A 12,939-nucleotide genomic window follows, 5' to 3' on the forward strand; every position below is an offset into this window, starting at 1 on the left:
TTCTCGACATATTTCTGCTTCGTCGTCTTTTCACAAGAAGCCACCATTCAAAAACAGTTTCCTTCTCTTAGCTGGCAATTGCCCGCTGCCGCCACCATGAATGCCCAGGTTTCTCTTTTGGTACGTACACGGCACTCATCCCCCCCCCCTGCAAACGCTCCACCACATCTCAAACACTTCTCGGCTCGCTCCGACAACGGCGCCGATGGCCTGTCACAACGTCACAACAAGCAAACTCCGTCTCCAATTCGTGTAAACCGCCAAACCACTATGCTATCCACGACTGCGATGACTTGATTGCCATTGTTTCAATTGCCATTGTCACTGTCGTTGCCCTTTTTACCATGACCGCCTCCTGCTGCAACCACCACCCACCCCATCATGACCCTCCGCTAACTTGTCCCAGAAAGGCTCCTACAACCTCATCTACTTCCCCCACGAGCTCTACCCGTACCTCGTCCAGCCCATCATCCGCACCCTCATCCCCCAGACCCAAGACCTCCACATCGCCACCCACGCCCCCGAGCACGCCCTCGACGGCCTGACGCCCGACCAGCAGCACCGCTTCCTCAACATCTCCATCACGCCCATCGAGTGCTCCCTCGTCGTGCACGCCTCGTGGGCCGCCGCCGTGTTCGGCCCCGTCATCGCGCGCCTGCCCGCGCACCTCGGCGCGCAGGTGCACGTCTCGACCGACACGTACATGATTCTCAGCGTCATCGCCGCCGGGCTCGACCCCGCCGGCCGCGTCATGGAGCTCTCGTCGCCGCTCGCCCTCGCCGGCATCCCCATCTTCTTCCTCACCACGTACTACTCCGACTTCATCCTCGCGCCCACCCACGAGCGGCCCCGCGTCATCGACGCCCTCTCCTCCAACGGCTTCGACTGCCTCGAGCACGGCCGCTTCTTCAACCACGCCGCCTACAAGCACGGCCACGTCCGCTTCGCACCGCCCCGCACCCCGCTCCACGTCGTCGCCGAGCTCCAGCGCCGCACCTTTGAGCTGCTCAAGAAGCGCAGCGTCGCGCCCTTTGTCGACCCCGACCTCGAGCTGCTCCTCGCCGGCGGCCGCGACGTCGCACAGCTCCCCGGCGCCTACGCCGCCTACCCCTCGCCCAACCGCCGCAAGAGCTCCCTCCCCGAGGCCCGCCGCGCCACCACCTGGGCCGACGGCGTCGACCCCCGCCTCTTCAACTGCATCGTGTCCGCGCTCGTCTCCCAGCCCAAGTTCCTCTCCGTCACCCTCGCCGAGGAGGACCCGCCCTCGGTCCTCATGGACAAGAACCTGCTCTCGCTCTTTGGCGACTCGGTCGTCGGCGACTTCAACACCACGCTGATTCCCATCTTTTTGAACTTGGAAAACTTGCCCTCCGAGGTCACCGGCGTCGTGTCCGGCGTCGCCGGCAAGCTCGTCCAGGAGATGAAGGTCCGCAACATGCTGGAAATGTCGTACTTGTCGACAGCCCGCGCGAGCGCCGTCGTCTTGCCGCAGGAGCAAGCTGAGCGCGCGCTGGCGATTCTGGATAACTGCATGGAAATGGCCGATGTTGTGCCCTGAGTCTTCTTCTGTTGTTTTTGCCTTGTCTCTGTACAAATTTTGTCATCTGGCGTCAAAAAAAAAAGCACTTTTAGCGGGCGGGCGTGTACAATACCACATCTTTATTTTGCATCTTAGTCCCATCCTGCGTATCAATAACAATCAAATGCTCCTCTTTCTATACCAAAGTTATATTTACAACGCTTCCATCCACCACCCCCTTACTTCTTCCTCCCCTTGCCCCCACCGCTCTCCGGCACCAACCCGGCCCTCACAAACGCATCGCGCGCCACGGCATTAATGACAGCGAAGCGCCTCGGCCCGAGCTTGACGCCGCCATACCAGCGCGTGACCACGACCATGACATCCCACAGCTCCATCAGCTGCATCAGGTGCAGCAGCCGCCCGCCGGCCGCATCCTCCCCGTCATCGTCGCAGTCCTGGTAGCTCACGCCAGCGCCGCGCACGCGCCACGCCGTCATGTTGTGCGTCGCGTCGCGGATGCGCCGGTCGCTCGCCAGCAGCTGCGCCACGTACAGGCGCGCCTGCGCCGGCGAGGTCACGCGCGCCACGTGCGCGACAAACGTCGACCGCGTGTCGACGACCTGTTCCGAGAGCGTCCACGGCGGCGGCGGCAGCGCGGCGAGGTCCTGTGCGTCATCGTCTACCACCTCCACCTCCTCGTCGACACGCTGCCGCAAAACTTCCTCCACCGCGTCAAACAGACACACCCCGCCTGGCTGGTACACGTCGTCGAGCGCCGCCGTTAGGAGCCGCGCAACGTCCCGTGCGCCCGCGCTGTGCTGCATGCCGAGCACGCGCGGCGGGCCGCCCGTATCCGGGTACCCGGCGGGGAACTGCAGCCGCAGGGAGGCCGCGGCGCCGGGCAGCTGCAGCACGTAGGAGCCGGAGCCCGGGGCGCCGGCCGCGAGAGTGTTGTCGCCGTAGATGGAGTTGATGGCCTCGACCTCGTCGCGGAGCTCGTCCGACATGGTTGAGACGCACCCCCGAGGTTTTACGTGTACATGTGTGTGTGTGTGTGTGTTTTTGGGAGGAGGTTTTGAGGGTTTTGGTTTATGCGACGGCGTTCGAGGTTCAAAAGTAGTGAGGTTTTTGTGGATCGGGCGAGGTGATGCCGAAACTAGACGAGGCCGGGTACAGTGCAACATTTTTCAACATTTCTTTTTCCTAATTTGATTTTTTAAAATGTCAAGGTCTCTTACCACCAAATATGCCGTCTATTTTCCACAACCTCGTGGCGATCCCGGCCATGTTCCGCTTCTGCCATTCTCGTCCCCGCGACGCTCTGCACCTTTAGCATGAACGTCAACACGGGCGACCAGATCTCGGGCCTCGTCACGGCCGACTCGTCCACCACCGGCAACGTCACCATCAACAACGTCAGCACCGGCCAGTCGATGAACTTTTACTTTTCCGACGGCGGCGCCGGCCTCTGCGGCTCCTCGGCCGAGTGGATCCTCGAGGACCTCACCAGCGAGCCCTCGCAAACCCTCGAGCCCTTTGCCGGCTTCCCCGACAACCACTTTACCAACTGCCAGGCCTCTACCAACGGCGGCCAGTCCGCCGGTCCGGGCACCAACAATGTCAACATTGCCCAAAACGGTAAAACGCTCTGCACCGGCCAGATCTCGGGCTCCAGCGTCTACGTCCACAGCTCGTAAGCGAGGTTGGAGAGTGGCGTGGTTGTGTGGGTAGTTTTGTGAATAGTCAGTACATTCATTGACCTTGGATAACAGCTGCGGGGGTATATACTAGGATAATTTCTACAGTACATACAGATCTTATTAAATGTATACTTGGATATACCAGATTAATCTTCTTGCTTCAGTATCTCTGCTGGGCGCGTAGTTCAAATCCAGCGGAATATATGGAATATATGTTGCGCCAAGCTGCCCTGTTGATAGTTGCATGACCTACAACTGTCATCGGCTATTGCTCAATAAACCCCGATAGTTCAGTCTCCTTCTGCCCACCCTTCACCCGCCGTCAAACCTACTGATGGTCATTCTAAATTGGAAACGTTTATTGACTACATGCGCAAGCACGCCAAATATACTAGTCAGCCGCAGATGCCGACAAGACAAATTCTAAAGGACTATAGGTCTACAACTCTTACTCATCCATAACCGACGCAAACTTGTCCGTCATTGACTGGTGAATGGCCTCGTACTGTCACTCTGTTAGCATCACGCACCCGACTATCATGTACAGACATGCGGCTCACCTTCTTGCTGATGGCTTCCTCTCCCTCGCTGGGCTGCTCGAACTTGAGCTGACGAAGCTGTGTCTGCAGATCGCTCGTGGCCTCGCGCACCTTGGCCCAGCTCTGGCCCTGAGCAATCACCTTTTGGGCCTCATCGTGGAACCCAACCATGAGCTTCATCATCCACTCCGTCTTCCAGATAGGGCAAAACTGATCGTAATCCGAGTAACCATTTTGCTGCAAAAAGTCTTCCTTGATGAGACCGGCAATGTCCAGCGTAATCTTGTCGGGGTCGGACAAAGCACTCTTTCCGACCAGCTGCACGACTTGCTCCAGCTCATCCGAGTCGGTCAGGAGCTGCTTGATGCGGTCACGCAGCCTGGGAAACTCGGGGTGATCCTTTTCGTAAAACTTGTCCAGGATACCGGTATACTTGCTGTAGGAAAGACTGGTGTTGATAGAGGGAAAGTGCTTACGCTGGGCAAGCTTCTTGTCCAGACCCCAGAAGACCTGAACAATACCCAGCGTAGACGTGCAGACAGGGTCGGAGAAATCACCACCGGCGGGCGACACAGCACCGACGATGCTGACACTGCCCTTGCGGTCGGGAGAGCCGAGGGCCTGGACGCGACCAGCACGCTCGTAGAAGGAGGCGAGCTTGGCACCGAGGTAGGCAGGGAAACCCTGATCAGCAGGCATTTCTCCGAGGCGACCAGACAGCTCACGCAGGGCCTCGGCCCATCGCGACGTAGAGTCAGCCATCATGGCAACATCGAGACCCTGGTCACGGAAATATTCGGCAACAGTAATTCCAGTATAGATGGAGGCTTCACGAGCGGCGACAGGCATGTTGGATGTGTTGGCAATCAGGGTCGTGCGCTTCATGATGGGCTCTTTGCGGCCGTCGACCTCGATTGTAAGCTCAGGGAAATCCTTCAAGACTTCAGCCATTTCGTTGCCGCGTTCGCCACTGCATCAATTAGCATACTGAATCCCACGAGGCAAGAGATAACGCACCATCCAACGTAGACAATGACATCAGAGTTGGAAAACTTGGAGACAGACTGAGAAATGACTGTCTTGCCGCAACCGAAAGCGCCGGGAATAGCAATGGTACCGCCCTGAACACCGGGGAAAAGAGCGTCGAGCACACGCTGACCGACGATAAAAGGCTCTTCGGCAACAAGCTTCTCGGTCGAAGGTCTAGGAACACGGACAGGCCAGGACTGCATCATGGGGTATTCGGTTTTCTTGCCGTCGAATTCGACTTCGAGGATGTTCTCGGCAACGCCGAACTCGCCCTTGGAGGCAATCTTGGTAATGGTACCACGCGCGCGAGGAGGCAAGAGGATCTTGTGGACGGAAAGGAAGGAGTTTTCAAAGACAGTGCCCCAAACGTCACCACCGGTGATGTGATCGCCAACCTTCTTGGTGGGGGTAAACTCCCATTTCTTGTCGCGGTCGAGGGCGGGAACGGAGATACCGCGCGGAATATAGATGCCCCCAGAAGCTTTAGCGATGCCAGCGAGAGGACGCTGAATACCATCGTAGATGCCGTTCAGTAGGCCGGGACCAAGCTCGACGGATAAAGGCTTGCCAGTACGGTAGACAGGGTCGCCGACAGTGACACCAGCTACAATTGTTAGACCAAGGTGGGGTAATTTCAGAACCAAGATTCATACCGGTTTCCTCGTATACCTGAATGGTCGCCTGGTCGCCGCTAATTCGAATGACTTCGCCCGCAAGGTTGTCGTGGCCAACATTGACCTGCGACCGTTAGTGGGGGAGCTCTGGTAACGATCGAAGCTTGTAGACTCACCAATTCGTACATGGCAACACCGAGCATATCTTCAGCGACAACGACAGGTCTACGAGAGTTCATTAGTAGCTGATCAAATGTGCGCGGCACGAGCTTTGAAGCGGGATGGCGAACCCAGAGATGGAGTAAATCTTGCCTAGCCAAGGGTTAGTTTCGGCGGCACTTAGCGAGCAGCATTGCGAGAGCGGTACGCACCATGACTTTCGGCATCCTTGCCGGTCTTGTTCGCTTTCTAGAATTGCAAATTGATCAGTTTCCGTGTCGCAGTGGGGCGGACAGCTCCATGTTGTGACGGCCCTTGGACAAGTCGCTCGTCGGAGGCTGGGGAGGAGGCCGTACCGGAGCCATTTTGGATGATGCCGGGACGGGGACGGCGTCGGGCTCGTTTGCGGAGGAGGCTGGAGGGGCAGCGGATGAGGGAGGAGTAGAGACCCTAGATGATGGCGCGGGCGGCGTTGGACGAGGAAGTGGTGATGATGGTGGAGAGTTTGGCAGAGGAACGTCGAGAGCTGCCGCAAAGGCCAGCCTGGGGTGTCGAGGTGGGGCCGATGATGTAGCGGTTGCAGCGGGTGGTGAAGATGCTGTGGGAGGCCTTTTTGGGGGGATCTCGGCCGCTTTTGTGGTGTCTTCAGGGGAGTCGGCGCCTGCTGACAGTGGTGGGCCGCCTAGAAAGAGCCCTGGAGGGGACGACGTGCCGAACAAAAACGATGGTGGCAGCGATGGCGACACCGACACCGACACCGATTGCCGCAGAGGACTCGACAGCGGCGAGGGCAAAGCTTCCCTAGATTTGCTCTCGGCTTCGCTTCGGGCTCGTACCAGATCCAAGAGCGACGAGCGAGCCCTGAGCCGCGGCCTGAGTCCAACTTGCATATAAGGTGAGCGGGACGAAGCTTATTGCCTAAGCTCTGCTAGATGCCAGCGTCTCGGAGTGAAGTTGTCAAAGTGGGCACCAAACAAAAAGAATCAGTCGAAGCTCATCCAAATCGATTATCCAGCTATTCTCGCTATTATTCGACTTCAGACAATGATATGTAATGGGCAAAAGTGACGCCACTTGGTAGAGGGAGTGTCGGAGACAAGACATCCAGAGCTGGGGCCACTGTTGAGCGGTGGGCCAAGGGCACTTGTAGTTAGGTACGGTGTGCATCCTGGCATCGCAGGCGAAAGATGCATGGCTGACTGGCAGCTGATTCACTGTGATTTCGGGCTGAAGAGGACATTGAGCCTAAGAATGCGGCGTCGATGGAATGCAGTAGATAGGATAACTCGTTTGGGGGCCAAGTGAAGTGACATGGCCAAACGCCGCTGTCTCTTCGTAATGATTTGCGACAGGGACTCGCAGCCCGGCAAGCTACGGATGAATAATACTCGCAAGGAAATATCTTCTTTTCTTTCTGCAGACAGGGATGGGATATTGAAGGTCGCAGTGGCGTGCGCAGTTGGGCCCAGGTGCGTTTTCCGCAACAATCTCTAGTTACCTAGGTATGTATCACGAGTTTTGCGCCGTCGGCGAGAAGCTCAATACGACGATTTTTATTGGCCTTGGCCGAGACGAGAGGCACAAGACCCAGAGTCTAGGCTCTATTAACAGGGATTAATTAGATACTTTTATTTCCAAGCTGCAATAAAAGGAGGCGCCCCATGCCACTCGTACTGTAACATGATATGCTCCCAAAATTCAGCATCAACAGCAAACGCGACGAATATCAGAACACCACCAAGACATCAACCATTATTGTTTCGTCGCCTCGAATGATCGCAATCAATCGTCGAGTCGTTCCATTCACCATCGTTCGAATTCCATCTTGCTCCTTCTTCACGTCGTTCCGCAAGGGATCGGCCGCAATGAAAGAAATAGAAAAAAACTTCTCTGCGAAACAAAGAGTAAAGGGTTCCAAAAATTCCTTTCCCGGATAAATCCAAAAAAGAGTGGTCTGTTATAGTTTTCAACTAGCAAAATTCCTCTCTCAGCTTATCGCTTCACGGAGAAGGAAGACGCCCGTGCACTGGGATGAAGAAGAAAGGAAAAAAAGAAGACTGAAAGAGGAGTGGGCAACGCGAGGTTTTATAGGGGTCGGGTCCGGCTGCCTGAGGTTTGAAGCACAGACCAGGGGCAGCTGCATGAGTCATCCCGAAAAGGCTAAGCGCCACCCGGGAGGCTGCAGGTGCCTGACGGTGCAAGTTAGCGCTGGCTGTGCTGCCTGGCGATGTAGCTATCAAGGTTAATAGTACTCGTGACAACGTTGGGGTTGTGATTATTTTATATCTGAAGAAAGTCTTAAACATGTTCAGGAATATCAGAATTTAAACACTCAAACAGCGCAGGTTCCTTGATAATGGCGACAAACCAGCCTCTGCTACCTGGCCCAGCGTTAGCTACCTAGGTACCTTAGTACCTAGGTACCTGGGCACTAATCTTTTCGCCAGACCAGATACATTCTTCTTCGACGCCTCTTTTACCTGCCACGTTGTAATTTTTTTTGTTGAACTGGATAGATTAGAGATCAACTGCTCTGTGTATGTTCTACCTCGATTTTAACAAGACTCCCCCGTGTCCGTCATTGTGTCGATCCACCCTCCCGCAGATGGCTCATCCGTGTCACCGCCGAGGCCAGACCTGCAGATCTGCAGCTGTCAGCTGCTGAGCCGCAAATCCACCCACACCAATCGCTCTGCCGTTTCCGTATCTTCAACACTGCACACTGACGATATGCGTCTTTTCACAACCTCCACCACCCGCTGCCCATCGTCACCAGCAGCCATGCGTTTCACGCGCGCCTACTCGAGCCTCAGCGGCGCCATCCCGCCCGCCAAGGCCAAGTACGTGCCCTCGGCCGGCACCTACCCGAGAGGCTTCCAGGCCTCGGGCGTCTTTGTTGGCGTCAAGCCCGGCAACACGAGCAAGCCGGACCTCGCCCTCGTCACCTCGGACCGGCCCTGCGCCGCCGCCGCCGTCTTCACCAAGAACAAGTTTCAGGCCGCGCCCGTCAGCTTCAGCCGCACGCTGCTTCGCAACAAGGCCAACGCCGGCCTGCGCAGCGTCATCGTCAACTCGGGCAACGCAAACGCCGTCACCGGTATCGGAGGCCTGGAGGACGCGGCGAGCATGGCGCAGACGACGGACCAGCGCGTCGGTGCTGAGGACTCGACCATTGTCATGAGCACGGGTGTCATTGGACAGAGGTAATTGGCTTTTTGTTTTTAGTTTCATCTACCATCTGGCGTCGCAATGGCTCACAAGCGGGACAACACAGGCTCCCCATTCAAAAGATTATCGACCACATCCCGGTCGCCTGCCACCAGGCCGGCGACTCCCACAAGCACTGGCTCAACTGCGCCAAGGCCATCTGCACGACCGATACGTTCCCCAAGCTCATGTCGCGCACCTTTGCGCTGCCCGCGTCGCCGGGCATCGAGTACCGCATCGCCGGCATGACCAAGGGCGCCGGCATGCTCGCGCCCAACATGGCCACGCTGCTGACCATTCTCGCCACCGACGCCCCCGTCGCGCCCAGCATCATGACGCCGCTGCTCCGCCACGCCGTCGACCGCTCCTTCAATTCCATCACCGTCGACGGCGACACGTCGACCAACGACACCGTCGCCCTGCTGGCCAATGGCGCCGCTGGCGGCACCGAGGTCGCGTCCGCCGCGTCGCCCGACTACGACGCCCTTCGCACCGTGCTGACCGACTTTGCCGCCGACCTCGCCAAGTACATTGTCCGCGACGGCGAGGGCGCCACCAAGTTTGTCACCATTCGCGTCGTCGACGCCGCCACCGAGGACGGCGCCCGCCAGGTCGCCCGCTCCATCGCCCTCTCGCCGCTCGTCAAGACGGCCCTCTACGGCAAGGACGCCAACTGGGGCCGCATCCTGTGCGCGGCCGGCTACGCCCTCATCACGCCCCCCACGCACGCGCCGACCGACGCCGACGACATTGCCCCGGAAAAGACGAATGTGTCCTTTATCCCGACCGACGGCTCGCCCGAGCTGAAGCTGCTGGTGAATGGTGAGCCGGAGCAGGTTGATGAGGCGCGCGCCAGTCAGATTCTGGAGATGGAGGACTTGGAGATTCTAGTTCGCCTGGGCACCGGTGACAAGAGCACGACACATTGGACCTGTGACTTTAGCCACGACTACGTGACCATTAATGGCGACTATCGCACGTAAACTTTTGAAAACACCCTGGCGAATTGGGTTTCAATGGCACGTCTTGGACATGCAACACCTAAAAGCCCTTCAATCTAAACTATTCAGCGAAAATTCAAACACTACATTACATCCTCTGCCTATACTCTGTAACTGCCTCAACTGTACCACATTTTCTACGACTTCGTGGACTTGGGCTTTTTGGGACGAGGGGTAGGAAACCAAATTGGTGTGGGCACCCTGGCGCCCTCCGTGTCAACAATCGCCTCAATCCTCTCCAGAGCACGCTTCTCGGTGACGAGCTTGCTGAGCATCATGGCGATGCCCGACGCGCCGCAGTGGTCGTGCGTTCCGGCGGGACCCATTCCATCGCGCTTTCTCAAGTGGAGGTCCGGCTTGCTCTTGTGGCAGTTGTCCTGGGCGCGGCCACCGCGGAGCATGCAAATCTCGCCGTCCCGGCAGGCGGCGCTGCACTGCTGGGGCTTCCAGCCGCGGCTCTTGCGCACCATGTACTTGTTGAACGCGTCCTCGTCGGCCTCGAAGACCTCGGTGACGTTGTGCCAAAAGGCCGGGCTGAGCTCGGCGGCGGGGTCCGTCAGCGGCGGGGTGAGCAGCGCGCCGTACGTCTCCTTGGCGCTGTAGTACCTGGACCAGACGGGGCCGGCGGTCTGGAAGGTCGGGTGGTCCATGTCGGCAATGTACGTGACGGCGTCGAGGACGGCAAAGGTCACGGGGTCAACGTCGTAGACGCGGAAGGAGGGCATGCCCGAGGTGGGCGTCAGGGCCGGCGCAATGTAGGACATGACGCGCGCGCTGTCAAAGTTGCGCGCCGTGTAGTTGGCGTAGTGCAGCTGGAAGTGGTCTACGTGGGTGTGACCAAAGAACATGGCGGCAATGGTGTCGGAGAAGCGGTTGACAATGGCATCAAACGCGTTGGAGCCATCGTGCAGCGCATCGATGTCGCCCATGGGCATGTGGCCGATGATGTAGACGCGGTCGCCCTCCTTCTCGGCACTCAGGAGCTGCCTTACAAGCCACTCAAACTGCCCGTTGGGGTCCTGCTCCATGACCTCGTGGAACAGCTCAAAGTTGTTGCGGTAGTACATGTTGGTGTTGATGGAGATGATGCGCAGCTTGCCGCGGGGGTTCTTGGCCGCGTACGCGCCAATCGTGGAAATGTCCTTTTGGGTCCCCTGGCCCGTCGACTTGAGCCAGTAGCCCGCGACCAGCTCGTACAGCCACTTGATGTCCTCTTTGCCCCCGCGCTTGTAGGCCTTGGACGGGAATAGGTTGGCAGGGCTCATCTCGTGGTTGCCGACGGTGCCGTACACAATGTTGAGTTGCTTGTCCATGACCTGCATGGAAGCATGAACTACGGCAAGTCAGTGCTGTGCAGGTTTGCGGCATGGTTTTTGTGACTCACTCTCGTCAATGTTGGATTTCTTGCTTCTGCTCCAGATGTGGTGATCAACAATGTCTCCGGTGAAGATCGAAAACGCAGCATCCGGGACGACCTTCCTGATGGCATCGTACATGCTCCTCTCGAGACTCTCGGGGGTATCACAGTTGTGATCTCCAAAAGGGCCGGCAGGATTTTGGGTTTCGCCGACCTCATCAGATGTCGTGTACGGGCTTAGACGGGTTAGCCCTGAGACTCATCGTATGCGTGACCGGGGGTATACTTACCGACAGCAGACTGGCTTGGTGCACTGCGTGTTTGTTCCCACAGCATAATGATGGTCTACGTGAATGTCCGAAAAGTGCACCACCTTGATCGGCGTCATCCCGCTGACGCGCTGACGCGGAGCAGTCACGTTCTTGGGGGGCAGCGCGAACTGCAGAGGAATCGGTGCGGGGATGTTACAGAGACCGAGCATAGCACCGCAAAGCAACTTTGAAGTGCGGCCGTAGATGCTGATTTCCTTGAGGAGCCTCTGGACAGTAGGACCCTCGAGGTTCATGAAGCCATCGCACACGTCGGCGTCCTCAACCTACGTAGGTGGTGTTAGTCGGGGGAGGCATCGTGCCGGACTGGTACAACCCACCTTGCTCAACTTGCAAATCGACTGGGCGGCAGTAACAAAGACGTCTTCGCCAAAGTTGGCGAGCGCTTTTAGCAACGCCAGCATGCTCTGTCCCGTTGTAAGTCCAGGCTCACGAGTAGTACGAGGGACGAGGGGTGTTTTACCTGGCAGCCTTTGCAGGTCGCCTCATGTTTAAAATCGTCCCAAATCTCTGCAGACTTGCTGCTAGGCACATGAGGGAGTGTAACATTCACATCCATGTCCTCGGGACGCCTCGTCGGAAGAGCCGTTTGGCTGGCCGTTTGAATCGCCGTGGCGACATCAGCAACAGCAGCGAGCGCCGCGACTAGAGTGGCCAAGCGCATTTTTTTTTCTTCAACAAGGGACTCTGCTGGTCCAAATCCTATCTGATAATAAAGTGTGGCAAAGAAGGAGTGTCCTAGAGAATGTCCTGAGTAACAAAACAGGTGGGTGCGACCTAGATATAAGGGTCTCTCGTAGCGTGGACCAAAAACTAACCACAAAGTTGCCATGAGCGACGCTTCCGCTAGTCGTATTCTCTCTGTGCGGAGCATCATGAACAAACTCAAATAATGTGCGATTCTAGATGCTTAAAAAATCAAGCCATGCCGCGGACAAGGAAGCCGGCCCAGACACCAGGGCCAGCCATGTTGGTGTGGCAGCGGACGAACCCACCAACCACAACAAGCCGCCGCTGATACCTGCTGAGAAATCATTGTTATTCTGCGGTGCTGTGATTTAACTATCATTAAGCCCGTGTTTCTTGGGCCTTGATACCACTCTACGAACTCTTTGCCGGTTCGAAATGCTTGGCAAACAGGGAATACACTTGTGCCCTCGATCTCGCACCACTTACGAGAATAGAGATACGCGAAACATTCAGCGGAGTCGTGTAACGGATGAGCAGCTTCGATCGTACTAGGCCGGCTTTCTCGGTTGTGTACTTGCATCGTGACTTTGCTGGCAGAGGGAAAAAGCTACATACTAGCAGTGGGCTCCTCGCGTATTTCATATCGCACGGCGTATTGTTAGTCTTGTACTAGTAAGCGCAATTATAAAAGTCAAAGAGGGCACATGGGCGAAACTTTCTTGAATTGTACCCCAAAAGGGCAAAGAGCTACTCGTTAGAGTTGCCGCGGTGTCTTCTAGCTCACGTTCGTCT

At 57.1% G+C, this 12,939-nt stretch overlaps 7 protein-coding genes across 7 annotated transcripts; 4 read left to right on the top strand and 3 right to left on the bottom strand.

The window, feature by feature from the left end:
• Positions 1 to 96: 96 nt before the first annotated feature.
• CCM_03225 (uncharacterized protein) lies at positions 97 to 1,558 on the top strand (the record flags this gene model as incomplete). Its single annotated transcript, XM_006668376.1, has 2 exons — positions 97 to 120; positions 407 to 1,558. 2 exons carry the CDS (start codon positions 97 to 99, stop codon positions 1,556 to 1,558), a joined length of 1,176 nt encoding a protein of 391 aa, XP_006668439.1.
• Positions 1,559 to 1,758: 200 nt separating this feature from the next.
• Positions 1,759 to 2,529, bottom strand: CCM_03226 (impact family protein; the record flags this gene model as incomplete). Its single annotated transcript, XM_006668377.1, has 1 exon — positions 1,759 to 2,529. The coding sequence occupies one exon, from the start codon at positions 2,527 to 2,529 to the stop codon at positions 1,759 to 1,761; it is 771 nt and encodes a 256-aa protein (XP_006668440.1).
• A 327-nt stretch (positions 2,530 to 2,856) lies between these two features.
• Positions 2,857 to 3,219, top strand: CCM_03227 (Concanavalin A-like lectin/glucanase; the record flags this gene model as incomplete). Its single annotated transcript, XM_006668378.1, has 1 exon — positions 2,857 to 3,219. One exon carries the CDS (start codon positions 2,857 to 2,859, stop codon positions 3,217 to 3,219), a length of 363 nt encoding a protein of 120 aa, XP_006668441.1.
• A 451-nt stretch (positions 3,220 to 3,670) lies between these two features.
• CCM_03228 (vacuolar ATP synthase catalytic subunit A) lies at positions 3,671 to 5,928 on the bottom strand (the record flags this gene model as incomplete). The annotated part of the gene is made up of 8 exons (XM_006668379.1): positions 3,671 to 3,727; positions 3,783 to 4,731; positions 4,779 to 5,394; positions 5,444 to 5,528; positions 5,581 to 5,629; positions 5,695 to 5,716; positions 5,776 to 5,812; positions 5,920 to 5,928. The coding sequence occupies 8 exons, from the start codon at positions 5,926 to 5,928 to the stop codon at positions 3,671 to 3,673; spliced, it is 1,824 nt and encodes a 607-aa protein (XP_006668442.1).
• A 1,320-nt stretch (positions 5,929 to 7,248) lies between these two features.
• CCM_03229 (uncharacterized protein) lies at positions 7,249 to 7,598 on the top strand (the record flags this gene model as incomplete). The annotated part of the gene is made up of 2 exons (XM_006668380.1): positions 7,249 to 7,467; positions 7,527 to 7,598. 2 exons carry the CDS (start codon positions 7,249 to 7,251, stop codon positions 7,596 to 7,598), a joined length of 291 nt encoding a protein of 96 aa, XP_006668443.1.
• Positions 7,599 to 8,344: 746 nt separating this feature from the next.
• Positions 8,345 to 9,753, top strand: CCM_03230 (arginine biosynthesis bifunctional protein ArgJ; the record flags this gene model as incomplete). Its single annotated transcript, XM_006668381.1, has 2 exons — positions 8,345 to 8,766; positions 8,838 to 9,753. The coding sequence occupies 2 exons, from the start codon at positions 8,345 to 8,347 to the stop codon at positions 9,751 to 9,753; spliced, it is 1,338 nt and encodes a 445-aa protein (XP_006668444.1).
• A 155-nt stretch (positions 9,754 to 9,908) lies between these two features.
• CCM_03231 (acid sphingomyelinase, putative) lies at positions 9,909 to 12,727 on the bottom strand (the record flags this gene model as incomplete). Its single annotated transcript, XM_006668382.1, has 7 exons — positions 9,909 to 11,104; positions 11,156 to 11,364; positions 11,419 to 11,723; positions 11,778 to 11,864; positions 11,891 to 12,163; positions 12,453 to 12,508; positions 12,634 to 12,727. The coding sequence occupies 7 exons, from the start codon at positions 12,725 to 12,727 to the stop codon at positions 9,909 to 9,911; spliced, it is 2,220 nt and encodes a 739-aa protein (XP_006668445.1).
• Positions 12,728 to 12,939: the final 212 nt, after the last annotated feature.

The sequence above is a fragment of the Cordyceps militaris genome (assembly GCF_000225605.1).
Source record: "Cordyceps militaris CM01 unplaced genomic scaffold CCM_S00002, whole genome shotgun sequence".
Taxonomy (NCBI): Eukaryota; Fungi; Ascomycota; class Sordariomycetes; order Hypocreales; family Cordycipitaceae; genus Cordyceps; species Cordyceps militaris.